The 16,832-nt window shown below is 42.0% G+C and overlaps 1 protein-coding gene across 2 annotated transcripts in view; it reads left to right on the top strand.

The window, feature by feature from the left end:
• ADSS2 (adenylosuccinate synthase 2) overlaps window positions 1–4,393 on the top strand; it is a 36,630-nt gene extending 32,237 nt beyond the window's left edge. For both annotated transcript variants that reach the window (XM_039569381.1, XM_039569379.1), the window contains 2 exons: window positions 2,169–2,318; window positions 3,067–4,393. In XM_039569381.1, the coding sequence (XP_039425315.1) occupies window positions 2,169–2,318; window positions 3,067–3,119 (203 nt within the window). In that variant the 3' untranslated portion in view covers window positions 3,120–4,393. The remainder of the gene's footprint in view (window positions 1–2,168; window positions 2,319–3,066) is intronic.
• Window positions 4,394–16,832: the final 12,439 nt, after the last annotated feature.

Here is a 16,832-nt window from a genome sequence, read left to right as displayed (position 1 = left end):
CAGTTGATTTCAGCACAGAGAGACATAACCTCTAGCTCAGGAGACTGAGTTTGAAAACACAGGTGCTTAGGAAATTGGGAGATTATTTTGGACAAGCTTTACTTTCATGTTTGTTTTTTTTTTTCCCCTGCACTTTTTCCCTGGGCATTTGCTGTAGATTAAAGAGCTGGAACACTAATCTAGATGCACCTTTGGTCTGACCTATATATGACTATTTTCATGTTCAGTTTCTGGAAATTGCTGGAGGATCTTTCTCTTACAATGGTTCCAAGGTCCCAAATCTGAGCTATTTTTCTGAGTTGGAAGTAACATCACATCACTTCCCAAATTATATCATTATATTTGCTGTCTGTTATATAGTTAAGCTGTTAAGGAATATTCTAGAAACCCTAAAAGGTAAATCCCTTCAGTGAAAAGCTGAGAGAAATATAGATGGTGATTAGATCTGGTACTACACTGAGCTCAGTTTGTGGCTTGTCTTTACCACACATCGTCACCACACATCGTCTTATATCACACCTGCTGGAACAAAATTAAAGAATCATTTGAAGCATCAAACAATGTAACCCTTCTTTTTCTTCTCTCTTATGGGGAAGTAAGGAATTGAACTAATACAGGCTAATGGAAGATTGTAGTCTTAGACCATTCAGTACCAAATGCTTTCAGCTCAGCCTGTCTCCCTCAGCCTCATCAGGAGGCTTCAAAGAAAAAAAAGCCCTGTGGACATCCAAGATTAGGTGTTCGTTCATTTCCCCTCTTCAGAAAGAGGGAGGCTAGCAATCATCTGCACTGCTGGGAGATCAGTTTGTGGTTTTGCACTTTGAGTGTATCTGTTCTGTTGTACAGATCACCTGGACAGCAGACAGCACCTCACTTGTTACTGCTGACAGTAAAGTGCTTATCCTTGGCCTTTACAACCCAACATCCTTAATGTGCCTGCCTGTCTGTTCTGATTGCCACGAGTATTGGTTCAGGATCGTTTGCCATAGCCTGGGAACACCTTGGTCCAAAACTTTGCGCATTTCTATGCTGTTATAGACTTTGAGGACAGCAGAGCAGTCTTCTTTCAGCCTTTCTCAAAATGCTTAGTTAATAAAGCTGCCCTTACAGCATTGCTGCTGTTGAGCTGCTGCCTGCCTCAGGACAAATTGTTCAATGTGCTAAGCTTGAGTTTGTTGGCTACACACATGCTGGAGGGGATTAGTATGTGGTTTTGCATTTGCATCTCTGCTGTGCCTCTTGCACCTCAAACACTTTCCCAAGCTGACCAGCTGTCCTGGCAGGAGTGACTTGATCCTACATAACATTAATTGCCATGCCCCCTTTTTCAGGAAGGCAAGAAGGAATGCCTGGCTTTTCCCATTTTTTATCAGTATATTTTGATCATTTTCAGACTTAAGCCCTTTGTTTTGCTGCCCTGTGTGATTCCAAGACTTAATGTTCAGATAATTACTGGAGTGATTCAATTCCATTACAGTATGCCTAGCATGTTTTTCAGTACTAGAAATCATCACAGGGTTCATAGTTAAAGGACAACATTGTAGCAAGTTACAAAATGAAGGACAAAATATTGCTTCTGTTCTGAGAAGCAGTGGGAACAGTTACTGTTCATACAGTGGGACTCCACACTGGTTGGCAAATTCATTGTAGAGTTTTGGGGCAAACGGTCTGGGCATCAGAAGTCTGTTAAGTATTAACTACATCTTATGACTGTGTTTAGTAAAAAGTATACTCCTATGCCATTGTAAAATATGTTTTAGCTTCTTGATACTTACAGGCTGGTTCTTAATTTTGCTTTCACAATTCCCTCTTGAAGGGAGAGCTGGTTCTCAGTGTTTGTTCAGAAAAAAAAAAGAACGTTTTGGGGAATTATTTCCCTGAAAAGTTGTTTTCTGAACTGAAAAGATTATGGTTTCAGCAAAATATTGCATGTGACTGAGCACTGGAATTCCTAAAGTCTGAGTCCTGATAGCTACTGGATTTCCCCCCCCCCGCCCCATGCTTATATTAACAAAAAACCTGACACTTCAGTGACTTCAGTGCTTGTATTATCTTATGAGCAAACCTCTTTGTGTAAGGAAAGAATAAAAGCTTTACAATTAGTGTTTCATGGTAGAGAATATGCAGTGTCCATGGACATAAAATTTTTGTTTCTGTTTCTTTCTCAGCCAACCACGAAGTCTTAAACAAAGTAGAGGTTCAGTATGAGACACTCCCAGGATGGGTTACGGACATATCAAATGCGAGGACGTTCGATGAGCTGCCTGTAAATGCACAAAATTATGTTCGTTTTATAGAAATGGAGTTGGGTGTTCCTGGTAAGTAGAACAGATTTTTCTTCTTGTTGTCTGGGTTATTTCTGCTGCATGAAACCTGTTTGGTATTTTGTATTAATGAACACGCAAAATACTGAAAACTAGTTTGTAACTGTGCTTATTGTGATGTACCTGGTGCCACCGGTGATTATGGTTTTACTACTTTTTATTTAGTTGTTGAACTCTTAATTTGAGAAGTTTTTATATTCATTCCTTCCATGGCTTATACTGTAGTTCTTGTTCAATTAAGATGTATTTTTTTTGTAACTTGCTCAAGTGTCTTTTAGACTGGTGATATTCGGGGTTTAGTTTTGCTACTGTCATAGTCAGTGGGACTATGGGTTATTAGTGTAATGAATTATATGTGAGAGTAAGAGATCCTGAACATATCCTGAATATATCAATATTTCTCTATGCTCCCTAATAAAGATGATCCTGTGGTTCCATCCAGAGATGGAAATTAGGAGATGATGAAAGTCTTTACTTTTCTGATAGTTTCTAACTATCTTTTATCTTATAATCTGTAAAAGTGATAAATTGATTATGGCAGTTTCAAGAATACCTGCTTTTTTGAAGTTATCAGTGCATCCTTTGAGAACAACAGACAAAGTTATACTTTCTTAATATGTGAATAGTATATGCTGTGGTTTTCTTCAAAATGTGGTACTTAAGATGAGTTTGTTTATCTTAAGATACAATCCACTCTTGCTTTGTATTACTTACAATAAAAGTTTGCTTTTCTCTCCTGCAGTTAAATGGATTGGAGTAGGGAAATCCAGAGAATCAATGATCCAGCTGTTTTAAAGATTTCAGATGCATGGAAGAAAGCACACTCCTCAAAAGACTGCTCATTCTTAAATGCATTAGTAGCCCGCAAAGCAAAGATGTTGGAAAGATAGATTTTTGCATGGGGAAGAAATGCTAGAGTTGATACCCCCAAATCAATTGCTACTCCTGAAAGAGACTGTGACATGAACCTGTATCAATTCGTGTTCAACTGCAATTTCCAGGACACTTGTCATTGTTGTTCAAGGTGCCATCAGATTTTTTTTTTCTTTACCTAGTATTTACTTCATAATGTAATTCCTGTTTGAAAATCTAAGGTAGCATTGCTTTCATGACTGTTTGTCTTTGTTATCCTCTCTCTGCTTTTGGCGGTGTTACTTCCCTGAAATTTTAGACAGTAAAAATAATGCAGTTTTGCACAGATAGTTTTACATCCTCATTATTTGTATTCCTAAAGCTGTTGTATTCTTAATGACTGCTCTTGTGAGTGATTAAAGAGGGGGAGTCTGATTTTATAATGCTATAAATGCTGTCTAAATTATTGTGTGATCTGTTTTTTAAAAGAAGATGTGATGCCAAGTTGTTATGAATGTCCAGGTTTTTTTAGCTGTATAACACAGAAAACTTACTCTTTGTAACTCACAGAGGATGCTCAAGTGTTTACCAGGAAGTGTGCCCAGAAAGTTAGAAAAACGATATTGTAAAAAGTTCATTTGCAATTATTAAAGAACCGTTCTGATTTTGAGTTAAATGTTTTATAATGTTACTCTTTCTTTCCCTGGCATTTTAAAAACTCGGTGCTTCTCCACTTCCAAGGCGTGTATCTTAAACTGTTCCCCTAATTAAATGGGGTTATATTTGTATTTTGTGAGAAGTCTTAACGTTTTGATGCCCTTTTAAATTCTTTTCTTCAGAGTCAATTGAAGATCTTTCTCTGGAGGATTGCCAAAGTGCAGACACTCTGTGTTCATAAGCTGAAGATGCTTTAGAAATAACATTTAAAGTATTTGTATTTATGTATTTGCTTTGGGTGTAGGGTAAATAACAAGTATTCACCTCAAAACATCTGACATATTTTGGATTATAGTTGGGAAATGTGGAAATGTTCTAGAACTATTTAAATTTATAACCATTATTATCTATTCCAAAGAATCTGATTTCTTTTAGCAACAACCCAGTAATTACATATTCCCTTTCCAGATTGCTAAGAATGACTCTGTTTTTACACACTGTGCTGTGGTATTCATGTGCTTCCTTTTCACTTTAAAATAAAACTTACTTTGTTTCCTAAACCCAAGTTTCTATCAGGGTGGGGCAATAGTTTTAGATTTAGTTTAATAGATTTTGGCTGCATATAAGAATACGTGAACGAGTATAAGAAACTTCTAATGCAAAATAAAAGATACGAGGCCTTTTGGTTTGTCTTGAGTAACCATATGTTGCCTGAAATAGAATAGATTTGTTGGACTATGTTGCTGCTGAGGTGGTTAGCCCAATTTTTTATTCTAAACTGACACAAAATAAAATTGCTTATCCTAAGAGGAGAGACAGGAGGGTTGAAGGATGAAACTACTGATTTTTAGGGAGCATTTTCTATTGCTTGCATGTGACAGAGCAGTAAGTGGGGTCTGTATTTTACTTGTGTAATGTGTGGAAAAAGGTGGATACCACAGAATGCTGGAAAATTGGCAAATACAGTGAGAAACCTTTGTATCAGTATTGCATATAAAGATCATTCTGATCAGCATTAAAAAGTAAGCAAGGTAATTTTTTTTTTTTTTTTCTGGAGAAGATGAAGGTCTAGTTTTGCTGTCAGCCCTGTGGTCCAGGAGAGAACCATACCATCCCTCCCTAGCTAAAGGACATCTTGAATTGCAGATCTCCTCCTAATTCCCAGGCAGAGAAAAGGAGGGATAGAACTATGTGAAACAGAAATTCCAGTGTTTATTTAGAAGGAAAAAATTACTTTTTTCGAGGCAGTAGATGGAATTGATGTTTCAGTGTGAGCAAGAGGTAATAATTACTAAGTATTCTTGTTTCCCTGTAGCTGTAGGAGGCACCAAGGGGATTTGTGCTTCAGTGAAAACTACTAGCCAAGGTCTCTGGGCCTAGCTGGTTCAAGAAGTGAATAAATAAATAAATAAATGAGGGCATGTTTCCTTCTACAATCACTGAATAAACAAAACATATCTATGGAGCTGTGTTTCACTTCTGCCAAGCAGAGACCTTCAAGGTTTCCATTTTTTCACTGTTGTAACTCCACTGTACAAACTACCATTGTTTTTCAGTGGAGGAATTCATATTCCCAGATGCAGCAGTATTTCTGAGCAATACAGCAGTAGCCTAAAATGAGACAAAGTATTTGTGCAGTGTTTTGAAAGCAACAAAACAGAACTGCCTTGGATGCAATAGTGATTTATATTCTTTTGCTGTCTTTTAAATTCAGCTGAGATTTTTCTTTGATTCTTCCATTCAAGGGCAGGCCTGGAAAGTTGAAATCATTCTCCTACCAGTACTGGTCCAGGATATATGTGTTCTAGGATCTGTTGGTGTATATTTACTCTCATGACCTGGAACAAAGAATTTTTCAATTTCAAGTGGTTAAACTTGGCATCTGTGAAGTGTATTATGTTGTCCCTGCATGCCTAGTTTTGCCTAAGTTTTCCTGGAGTGAAGTCTTGGACTGGTGCACAAACACTTTCCTTGTGTCAAAGAACGGTTATACCCCACCAAATTTCCCCCTCACCCAGTGCCCCCTTTTCTCTCCCTTATTTCACTTGTACAGATGTGGAAATAGGCTGGGATGTTACCACCAACCTGAATGTTGTGGGAACAAACACTTTAAGTTACAGAGGTTTGTTTCAAGCTTCATGTTCAGCTGTGGAACCAAGAAGGAAGAAGAGAACAACAGCCTAGTACTTGACCTCCAGCAGGGGCAAAGGTAAATGGCTTTGAAGACATGTGTAGCTTTTTAGCTCTAGATAAAATTCTGTGTTCTGCCTTTCCCCCCCTTCATTAATCAAGAAAGGAATTGAACTAATTCTCAAAGGAATTGCCCCACTCTTTGGCAAAAGGCTTTCTGTTGTCCGTCACAGGCTAGTAGTAAGCTGTGGTAGAAAGAAAAACCTTCATACTTTGACAAGCATCTATTTCTCAAGCCCTTCCTCTGTGCTTGCTCTCTCAGAAGGCTCTAGAGGTGCTGCCATGGAAGGGGAGAGGATGGCAGCATAGGATAGTAGTTGAAATTGATTCTCGTCCAAGTGTCCCCTCCTGCTAATGGGATGTTTTCAGGAGGCAGGGATACCTGTTAGACCAGACAAGGCTGATGACAGACAAGGTATTTTGATCTCACTCTGTTCTTGCTGCCACTGATATATTTATGAGGCTGAATCTCCCAGGCTTGTGCTGTATTGCAGCATTTAATACCCTTATGTCCCTACAGATTTAGTGAGCCTCCTTTACTAATGAAATAAGAAGGAAAGTGAGGGATACTTCTGCTGCTTTGCCTTTCCATTTCTGTTCCACATGTAATTGGGTTTTGGCATGCGGCTAATGGACAAAACCTTTAGATAAAGGGGCAGACGTGATGTTGATGTCATGCTGCTTTTGTCTGCCATCATCCTGGAAATCTACTTCCTAATAAAAGATGATAGTTTCCTTTTGCTGTCACTGCCATCTCTCTTACTGAAGCATAATCAAAGGTGTGACTAGTTTAGAAAAAGTAAAAGGCAAAATAGCTGGGAATGAAAGGGGCAACTCAGGTGAGCTTTTTCTCCTGCCCATACTGTTCGTAGTCTCTGAAACAGCGAAACTTAACAAACCTGGTGGTATAGTAATCAAACACTTATTTTTGGTGTATGACAGCTTTATGTGCTGAAGATAAGGTATAGACTGCTGTGCATGCCTGAGTACACACAGCTGATGCATTATTAACTTCAAATTTTACACCATTTTTCATTGGTCTGAGTGTAACAACTCATTTGATGTGTTGTCTTTTAAAATACCTTGCAATAGATACATGTTGAAATATCTTCCATTCAACTTTAGACAGAATACACTGTTAAATCCCAATGTTCTTCACTGCCACTTCGGAACCACTAATCAAGTGTATCAAAGCAATGCATTTTCTTACACTGCCTTAGATTTTTTCACTGATTAATCTGTTTGTGCATGCATCTAGGTACTTACTCTCTAGCTCTTTTGATGCATGCTGCTGAAATTATCAATAGTGTATTTGAGTAACTATTTTTAATAACAATTGCCCAACTACCGCTGATTTTCCTTGTTTTGTTCACTGGTTGACAGTTATTGTCTGGTTATTATAGAAGGAACTGGGGTACCTGAGTGTTGGTAGTTGGCATGGATTTGGGGGCAGCTCTTTTTTCCAAAAAATGAGATGACTATTCACTTGTTTTCCCTGCATGCAGCTTAGGACTAGCTTGTTAATAGCGAAGCACACCTCCCTAGTTCATTTCTGTGTCCCTCTCGACAGGAAACCCAGCACGGATCACTTAGTTGTGTTGAGAAAGGACAAGTCAACTGTCGCTTTGAATGAAGCATGATTGTACCAGTGGTACTGGTGGTCTTTTCCTGAGACCTGAATTGTCAAAACCAGGTTGGGATGGTGTTTCAGCTTCATTGTTTACTGCAGTCAGTTGCAGTTTACTAAAAGGTCTGGGCAAAAGGCATAAATCATTCTGTAATCTCATGCTGACATATGGTATGTAAATAGCATGATCCACCCAAAGGGTAGCCAGCATTATCAATGTACTTTCTAATCTGCTGCTGAAATGAGCACTCAGTATAATGCATCTGTAATCTAATAGATATTAACAGCCTGAGAATGTACAGTAAGACCTTAATAATTCAGTATTGTTCGATTGGCTCCATCTGACTTGTAATTGGCAGGATAAGGGTTGTGCCTCTTGCAGTCGAGCAACTAACTGCATTAGTTCAACATTGATAGAATTTTCAAAGCCTTGACTACCCAATATAAATAGCCTACAACATTTTATGTTTTTTTCTTTATTAAACACTTCAAAGTCAATGTGCAATACAACAAATTTTCATGGGGAGAAAAAAATCCAGATTTTTTTACAGCAATTTCCATTCTAGATTCTCAAATATATGATAAATTCAGGTCATGCAGGACTCCTGGTACAGCCAAAAGCTTTTGAATGTAGCTTTGGTTTCCTCTGCCTGGATTCTCCTGTTCCTTTTGTAGATTGAAGTCATAAAAAAATCACTAGAAGTGGTTCACTATTGTCCACAATAGGCATAAAAGGAGGAAGGCTTATTCCATGGGTCTCGTGGGTTTACTTTGATGCACAAACTTACCCTGGAGCTCCTCTGGATGCATGTGTCTTACAGACCCATCCTAGCTGCCCATGACAGAAACCAGACATCCTTTTCAGGATGAATGGCTGGGCTGATGAAGCAATTATATAGAGGATAGTGAAGTGGAGGTACAAGCAGGAGACTGGAGAGCAAAAATCCCACCCGAGCTGTGAAAAGGTGATTTTTTTTTGTATAAAAGTCATGGAAAAATATTTTTGTCCCAGTACAGAGCTTACAAATGAATAAGGGGATGACATTGATAATAAGGCAAAATCTTGCCTCTGTTGAAAAAATGTGAGTTTATGCAGATGAATGCATTTTTTTAAATGTAAGAAATAAAAGCTGGGCAGACTTTTATTTTTTCCCCCTGCAAAAAGTACCCCTCTGAAATGCTAAGAGTCCTCAGTGGATTTTTTTATACAACTGATAGCCTGACCTGTGCACATACTGCTGGTGGCAGGACTGATGCTGGATCTGTTTAACTCCCTTAGCTTCTTTTGCAGAGTATAACATGCCAAATTCCTACAAGCATCGGTGTAAAATATTTGGGTGTTTTGTTTGTTTGTCCTTTTGTTAAGGAGCTGCTGATGACCTAAACTAACCTGCTTATGTGGCTTGAATGTATTAATCTCTATTTTGGTAGCAAAATTCACTGTGGGATAGCATGCCTATTAGGAATCACCCAGGAAAAAAAAGAAACAGTGTCTGCATGAAATAGTAAAAGTTCTACAAAATGTTAAATTTTGCAGAGCTATAGGAGTTTCTAGAATGAGTTACACAATATTTGTGACAGGTCTTAGAGTAGAAACTAATGCAGGAACCAGTAACTTATTTAAAGAGTGCTTTATTTCAGGACAAAAATGTGCTGTTCTGTGACTCAAGGCAGAATTTCTTCACAGACTGATTCATTATATCCATGGTCTGATATGGTCTGCTTGTTTGTCACAATTAAGTAATAATTTATTCTACCTCCCGAGGAATGAAATTTGGCTGCTGTGTGTAAAACACTGACTCACCAGTTATTTGGAAAACAAAGTAGATGTTTTCTGTGCTTTGTTGCCCATCAAAGTTGGTGAATTATGTTTTGGCTATTCCATAGCAACGGCTTCACTGGAGTGTGAATTAATATTGCAGCTCCAGGAGTTTGATCTTAAGATCAGTTCTCACCAGAGATCTTGAGTAGGAGTATTGTTTTGAATAGCATCATGACACAGCCATCTTAGAAACTCCTTGAACACATCCACAGTTCAATTTTTTTTTGAAACCGAGACCACTGCATCTTCCACTTAGTTGCAGAGCACGATGTAAAAGCTCCTTATCCAATCCAGTCTACAAAAGAATGTATTTTCATGCTTTAGATAATTTCAGTCAATCTTGGAAAATGTAGCTATACAACATACAAAAGTGACAACTCCAACACTCACACACAATATGAGCTGTTGAGAATCACTGTTATATTTACCAACATTTCCATATCCCTGTCAGCCAGTTCTGCACAACTGTTGTCCTCATCATAGTCAGCAGCACCAACAGAGATTCCTCTCCTCTCCCCAACTCGTCCCCGGGGGTGATTCTTCTCCAGTTTTACCCTGGCGTGGCTTCAGCGGGAAGCATTCCTCATCCCTCATCTTTGGGAAGTGGGGGAGGTTGCATCTTCCTTCCTCCAGCAGGAATCATGTATTCAGGTTGCCAGCCCAGCTACCTGAGAGAGTGCCAGTAGTGACTGTCTACCACAGAATCTACAAGACTTCTTCCAAACTTTGGGTTGCTTGCCTGTCTCCTGGTGTACGATTCAAGGGCTCTCATTTCAGAATTTATCTTCCACCCTGGATATACATCCAGAAATAGTTTTTAAACTTGCCGTTAGAATGCTTGGGTTACATCTTTCTCTTGCAACTTTGCACGGAAAACTTTAGTTACAAGTCTCAGAAGCTTTTCAAACCTGCTGCATTAAAAAACCTCATCACGCTGTGAGCAAAAGTGGCTTCAGTCTTAACAGACAGCCCCTTTGGGAGGAGAGGAGCCTAAGGCAGAGGTTAAATAGTTCATGTAGGGACCTGCAGGGAACCTGTGCAGTCAAGGGGAAGCAGTATGTCCAAATGCCACAGCCATACAATTAAAATTGCAGGACCATCTGTAATCTACTTGTGCTAAATAATAATAATCCATTAAAAAATAGCCTAATCTTGTTTTTGAACTTTCTCGAACTTAACATGCTGAAAAGGAATTATTTTTCCAGGATGAAGTCTGTTCTGCTTTTGAGAACCCAGGAAGGCCATACCAGTAAAGTTTTTTAACTAAGTAGTATTTCTACTTACAGACTGGGCAAAGACCGAGGCTGCAATGGGAGCTTACCTTTCCAGGTCCATGCAGTGAGGTTACAGACTGAGATAAACTATGGAATGAAGATCAGGAAAGGCAAAGCTTGCAGGTACAATCATGGCTACTGTCAGCTTGGGCTCCCTTTGCCTTGCTAAGCTGCTGGGAGCAAGACCCTGTGCCTCACTAGGCCTAGATTTGTGATAGTTCCTCCTTTCCTTACTGGTTTTGGAAGGGGCAGGGGGAGCAGTCCCACTGGTGTCAGCCCTGTGAGTGCATTTTGGAGCCAGTTACTAGCAATGTTGCAGTTGACTATATACACAACAAAATGGAGTGGTGTCTTGGGAGACCAAGAGCTGGACAGGGGAGAGGATCTGTCAACAAATCACTTGGATACTTGTGCCCCTGCACACCTGAGCCACCATCCTGAGTGCTGGTGCACTTTGGTAAATTAGACTGTAGTACCCGCTAGTCCTCAGGTTGCAGTCTTCTCAAGTTACTCCTAGATCTGAGTGTAGGAGCATCTCCTAACTGGTGAAGTTTAAAGAAGAGTCAGAGGGTGAGAAAATAAAAACAATCTGACATGGGAGGAAGCCCAGGGTTGGGTCTGAAAGGGTAAATCTTTTTCTGATGTCCTATTGGACATGCTCTCCAGTACATATTACTTGCTGTAGACAGAAGGTAAAGCTTTCTTTAACCTGTCTGGAAATGGAAGTGTAGGCGTAATTTGAGTCTGGATTTTTTTATGCACCCTTCTGTCATATGAGCTACGACCTACATCTCGGCACTGGAGTAGGGAGACCTCAGGAAAAACAAGGTGGGGCAGGGAAGAAGAGAGAGCTTTGTTTGCTTCTGAGACACAGCGTTCTGGAGCCAGGAGGGACCATGAGGTTCTGGGATAGGAGGAGGATTTCTGCCTTTAGTGACAGAGACCTAAACTCTTACCCTGAGACCTCATAGCCTCTGTGCTAATCTGCTCCAGTATTTCACCCTTAGAGAGTTTCTCCTACCACCCATTTAGATCCCTCCTACTGCAAGTGTAGGCTTTGCTGTTCTGTGGTCTGTTTGCTGTGGATAGGGAGGACAGATTATTCCCTTTTTCTCCTGCAGCACTCTTTTGGGTATTTTCTGTGTCCCAGTTTTTTCCTCAGGCTAATCAATTCTCTGGGGCTCTGCTTGGAGGTCATTTTTAGAGATGTCCAAGGTGGTGTGTTTGGTTTATTTTTTCCTGTCCCCAGGGAGCTGAAACCTGAAAATGGACACAGTTTGTTCACTGATGTTTGCATGTGAGTGTAAGGGATGGATGACATCAAGTATCTTGTATCAGGAAATCTGCTTATGGTTTCTAGTATGATGTTTTCCAGCTTTTCAGAGTCATAGCTTTGCTGATTCATATTTCGGTCCATTTTGCATTTGCTTTATTGCTTTTTTTTTTGCTTACACATAAAAGCTTGCTCATAGCCCTAGTGCACTGCAGCCTCTTTTTCTCAGACCATTTCTGTAATTTCTGAAATAATTTTGAACTCTTACCCTTTTTTCTGTTTTCTAATGTACTTTTGGTTCCTTTCAGCCTTGCAACAACTGCACATTTACTAAGGACACTCTTTTTACCATTGCTGACTTCACCAATTAAAAATTTGAATGGTATGAAAACAGGACCCGTTTACTGAAAACATTTTGCTGGTTTGAAGGTGAATCACTTTCTAGGTGTGATTTTTTTTTTTAATTATGATTTTTGTTTGTTGCCTGACCAACTCTGCACCTACCCCAAAGCAATTTTATCTAACCACATTCCTTTTTTGCTTATGAAAACATCCTGCAAGTCTGAATATGTCACCATTTGAGCTGATACCAACAGCTTGCCAATGCTGTCAAGAAAATATCCTGATCTTGCTTTGTGGTTGCTGAGCCTTGTGCCAAACCTGTTTGCCTTGCTCACCTGGAGGTGATGCTTGCTGCTTCCCATGAGGAGAAAGGTTGAGTTTGCCTGTTGGATAAAGAATTGGGAGGCAAATAATGAATATTTTTGTTAATTTCTAGCTAATCATAACTAGCTACTAACTCTAGGGTGATCTTAGATAATTGGCTGTAGTTAGATGATTTTTTTGTGCCACTTTTCTTTTTGTGTGCAAGCACTCTGAACATACTTGTCCAGTCAACCACAATTCATTAATATGGATGACAGCTCTGTGTACTGAATCACTGAAAAGAAATTCCAACAGGGGCATACATCTCATCGGTACCAAGCTGCCTCCAGAGCAGGATGGAAAGGAGTCTCTTCACATTGACCACTCTGCTTACTCCAGGCTCTGGCCATTCCTGTGGGAGCCCAGTTCAGCTCTCATCCAGAAACAGGTGATGATGGTCAGATTCAGCCCTCGCATTTAGCAACCCTTCTGTCTTCCTGTTTTCTCCTTTCAGACAAAATTGTATCAACCTGGTAATCTTGGTGCAGGCGGAGTCTTGTTCCTGGAAGAGCAGCCTGCCAGTTGTGGGCCTGCACAGGATATGAGAGCCAGAAACTGCCAGGGACAGACGGCATGTGCTCGAGCTGGCCCTGGACTTGGCAAGTTAGAAGAGCAATTTACAAATTCAGCACGGTCAGTAAGGAAGAAAAATAGACACAGTAAATAAAGAAAGAGGCAGGGCTTTTTTTTTTTTTTTTTTTTTTTTTGGTAGTCATTCTTGAGGGCAGAGCTGGAATTTAAAAGGTTGTGACAGTGCTTGTACCGACGGCCATGGTCTTTGCCCAGTACCAGGTGACTGGGAGATTTCAGGAGTCTAACTCATTTCCATTATCTTTTTCTTTCTTAAATAAAGAAAAAGAAAGAATTGAGAAAATCTGCCTCTCCTGTCAACTTACCCGCCCTGCCCCTGAAGCTTCCCAACACCGCCCTTGCTCAGGAGCTCAGGCTCAACATTTCCCTTCAGATGCTGCCCTCTGCAAGGGCTTTTCAGGAGGGGCGGCTGGAGAGCCGGGCTGAGCCGTGCAGCCGAACGAGGGCGCCGCTGGCACCTGAGAGCCGCTGTCTCTGCCCGCGGCCGGGCCGCTCGCCCCGTGCCGGGAGACAAAGGGAGCCACATCTGAGCCCTGCCGAGGCTGCGCTTGCCGGAAGAAACCTAACAATTCTTATTTACCAAATTGACAAAATCCTATCATTGCAATTAAGGGGATATGTAATTAACTGTGTCTTAATTACAGCAGCTGCCACTTCATCTGAATGCAGCAATTTGCGGAGAAACCGGGGGAGATGCTTTAAACTCGTGTGTGTAAACAGCGCGAGCACAAACACTGCGGCGTGCGCGGCTCCCGGGGGCGCGGTGCCTGTCCCGGGGGCACGGGCGAAGGCAGAGCCTCCCCGGCTGCCGGCCTGCCTGGCCCTGGTGGCTTCTGGAAATCGCTCGGGAGGCAGAGATCTTCAGACAACCCTGCCGCAACCCCATCGCCCCGGGGTCGTACCTCAAGCTGCAGGGCTGAGCCCAGCGCCGCAAACCCTCCCGGCAGAGAGACGCTTTAAGGAGCCTCTCCTGACTCCCGGCCTCTGCGGGACCCGCAGGCCCCGGTGCGGGTGCTGAGTGCACTGGGGGAGGTGAATTTCGCTTGGTCTCTCGCCGTGCACTTTCATGGCTTCATCGCTCTGGGCCGGCAGGAGCGCCTCTGTCCCCCCAGGCGGCTCTGCCCCGGCTCCCGCAGGTCTGCGTGGTATTTTAAAAGCCTCTGCATCCTGTGCTGCTGCAGCCTCCCCTGGCTTACGTGAGTCACTTCCTGGGAGCTGCTGTGGACTTCCCAGTGCGGCCGAGTTTTCCCTGCTGAGGTACCCAGAAGGTCAGGGTGTTTGTGGGTTCACCGGGGTACAAACCACTTGGGTTTTACCATCTTTCCAGCCCACCTCAGTGTTTGCCGGCTCCTGCTTCCTGCCTGTAACCAGAACTTGATGACTGTGACAGCTGTGCTGGCTTAGCGTGGTGAGCTGTGACAGAGTGGGATGTGGGTTTGGATGTGATTTTCCACACCTGGAGACACAGCATGAACTTCCCCGCACTTCCAAGGCAAGAGCCATGGGCGCTCGGGAGGTAGGAAGAGGGTGGTGCCCTGCCGAGACCGCCTCCCAGCTCTGCTCCCCAGCAGGGACTGCTCCCGGAGATCAGGCGGAGCGGCCGTGTTATCCCCCCGTGCCCCGGTTTACTCCCTTCAGCACGGAGCATCTGTGCCTCAGGTACAGCTCACAGACACTGAGCTAAGCCCAGAAGCATTCATTGCTGAGCTACGGCTTGAAAAGAGCCTCGCACCCCCTCTACCACTGCTAATAAATAGGATTGATGTTACAAAGGCTGAGGACTGCGCCTGCTCAAGTTGGCAGACTCCTTTGGGGCTCCATAATTCAGCTGCATTGATTTGTCCCGTATGTTTCACACGTGAAATAAAGCTTCTCTCTGTCAAGTCAGCACAGGAAGGACATCCTGCTTGGTGCTAGCAATATTCCTCTGGTTTCCTAATTGAAACCTGAACTATTTTCTGAGTATTTCAGTAATGGGCATCATCACAAAGATTAGATTATTAATATGCACATCAAGAATTTGAAAACATGGGATGGCATCCTGTCACTGTTTAAATGATGGCACAACTGCCATGGATGCTGCTGTAACCAGAATTTCACCAGCCGGCACTATTCAGCTGTTGCAAGCTCTCTTCACATCACTCTGGGGGCTCCTGCGTTGCAGTCAATGGCACTTTCAGAAAAAGAGTTAAACTTGTTAAAACTTGTCCATGTTAATCTCTTAAAAGCACTTAGTCATTTTAGATTTACATGCTGAATCAGGCTTCATGGAAAACTGCTCACGTTTCTGTCTTCTTTGGGATGGAGCGCACAACCCGCATGGTGTTCTTAATACCAGTTACATTTGCATGGAGACATGCGCTTTGTTTCATCAACCTTCACGTTTTGCTGCCTACGTTCAGAAAGGTAAAAGAATATTCTCACTCAGTTATTTCCTTGGGACTTGTCTGTGGTGTTACTGGTTGTGACTTGGGTATAGTCTTAGCAAGAGAAGTCAAAAAAAAAAAAAAAAGAAGAAAACAAAGCAGCCTTTCACTTTCTTTTTAACCAAAGTGGAGTGCCTAGGCAGGAGTGATGTAATTTTCATATCTGTGGACAACTTCAGCTTTCACTGATGTATTTTGTAGGCTCCAGTATGGGTGCCAGCAGTCTGGCTTTGGTAACAGGATTTGGAAATGCCACCCCAAAGGTTCCATTGTCATCCAAGTGATCTTAGCAATGATCACAAAAGTAATGCAGAAAATCAGACACCAGAAAAGTCTCTTTTCTCCACATTCCCTGTTTGATAGGTTTGATGGTTTCACCCCACCACGCTGACGCTACCACCTTCATAAGATGCCTAAGCGCTGTGAGCACAGGCACCTACTGAAGACTTCACTTGACCCTGCCAGAGGCTAAGTGAATTATGTTTGCTCTCCCACACATGAACCTGAAGAGACAAACCTGTGATCGGTCACACTTAAGCACTTTATATTTGAGCACCTGTCATGCAGTTAAAAATGGGTTTTTTTAACATCAAGGTGTTTGACAACAGTGAATGTCCGGCACCCAGCAGGTGGTGTGGCAACACTGTTGATCTGTGAAAGCCCTCCCTACCCCTGTCCCTGTTGTTTCAGTAGCTGAGATCCCTGGATCAGAGGGGCTTGCTGGCTTTTGCTACTGCATCCCCCCCAGCCCACACCATCTCTGTTCTCCAAGGGCTGGCCCCTCTCTGCAGGAGGCAGGCAGGGGCCGCCGGCTCTATCAAATCGCAGGGTGTGAACAAAGGACTGTGAGGAACTGGAATGAGATCACCAAATCCATTTGATTTCTTTGGGATTTGAGCCTAGGTCTTCTGGGTGAAAGTGAGTGCATTAACCTGCTGTGGGAGTTAATTCCTTGCCTAGTCATTATTCAGGCATCATTAAAGTATGCATTGTGCTGGAGGTCAAATCAGATTACTCTGAAGAATTTGGAATGGGAAAAATGCTGGGGTTTTTTCATCAGCCTAAGTGTTTGGTTATCTAAGTGTTTAGCT

The sequence above is a fragment of the Corvus cornix genome, chromosome 3 (assembly GCF_000738735.6).
Source record: "Corvus cornix cornix isolate S_Up_H32 chromosome 3, ASM73873v5, whole genome shotgun sequence".
Taxonomy (NCBI): domain Eukaryota; kingdom Metazoa; phylum Chordata; class Aves; order Passeriformes; family Corvidae; genus Corvus; species Corvus cornix.
The sequence above is the reverse complement of the archived record's forward strand: the minus strand, read 5'-3'. Positions and strand labels throughout refer to the sequence as shown.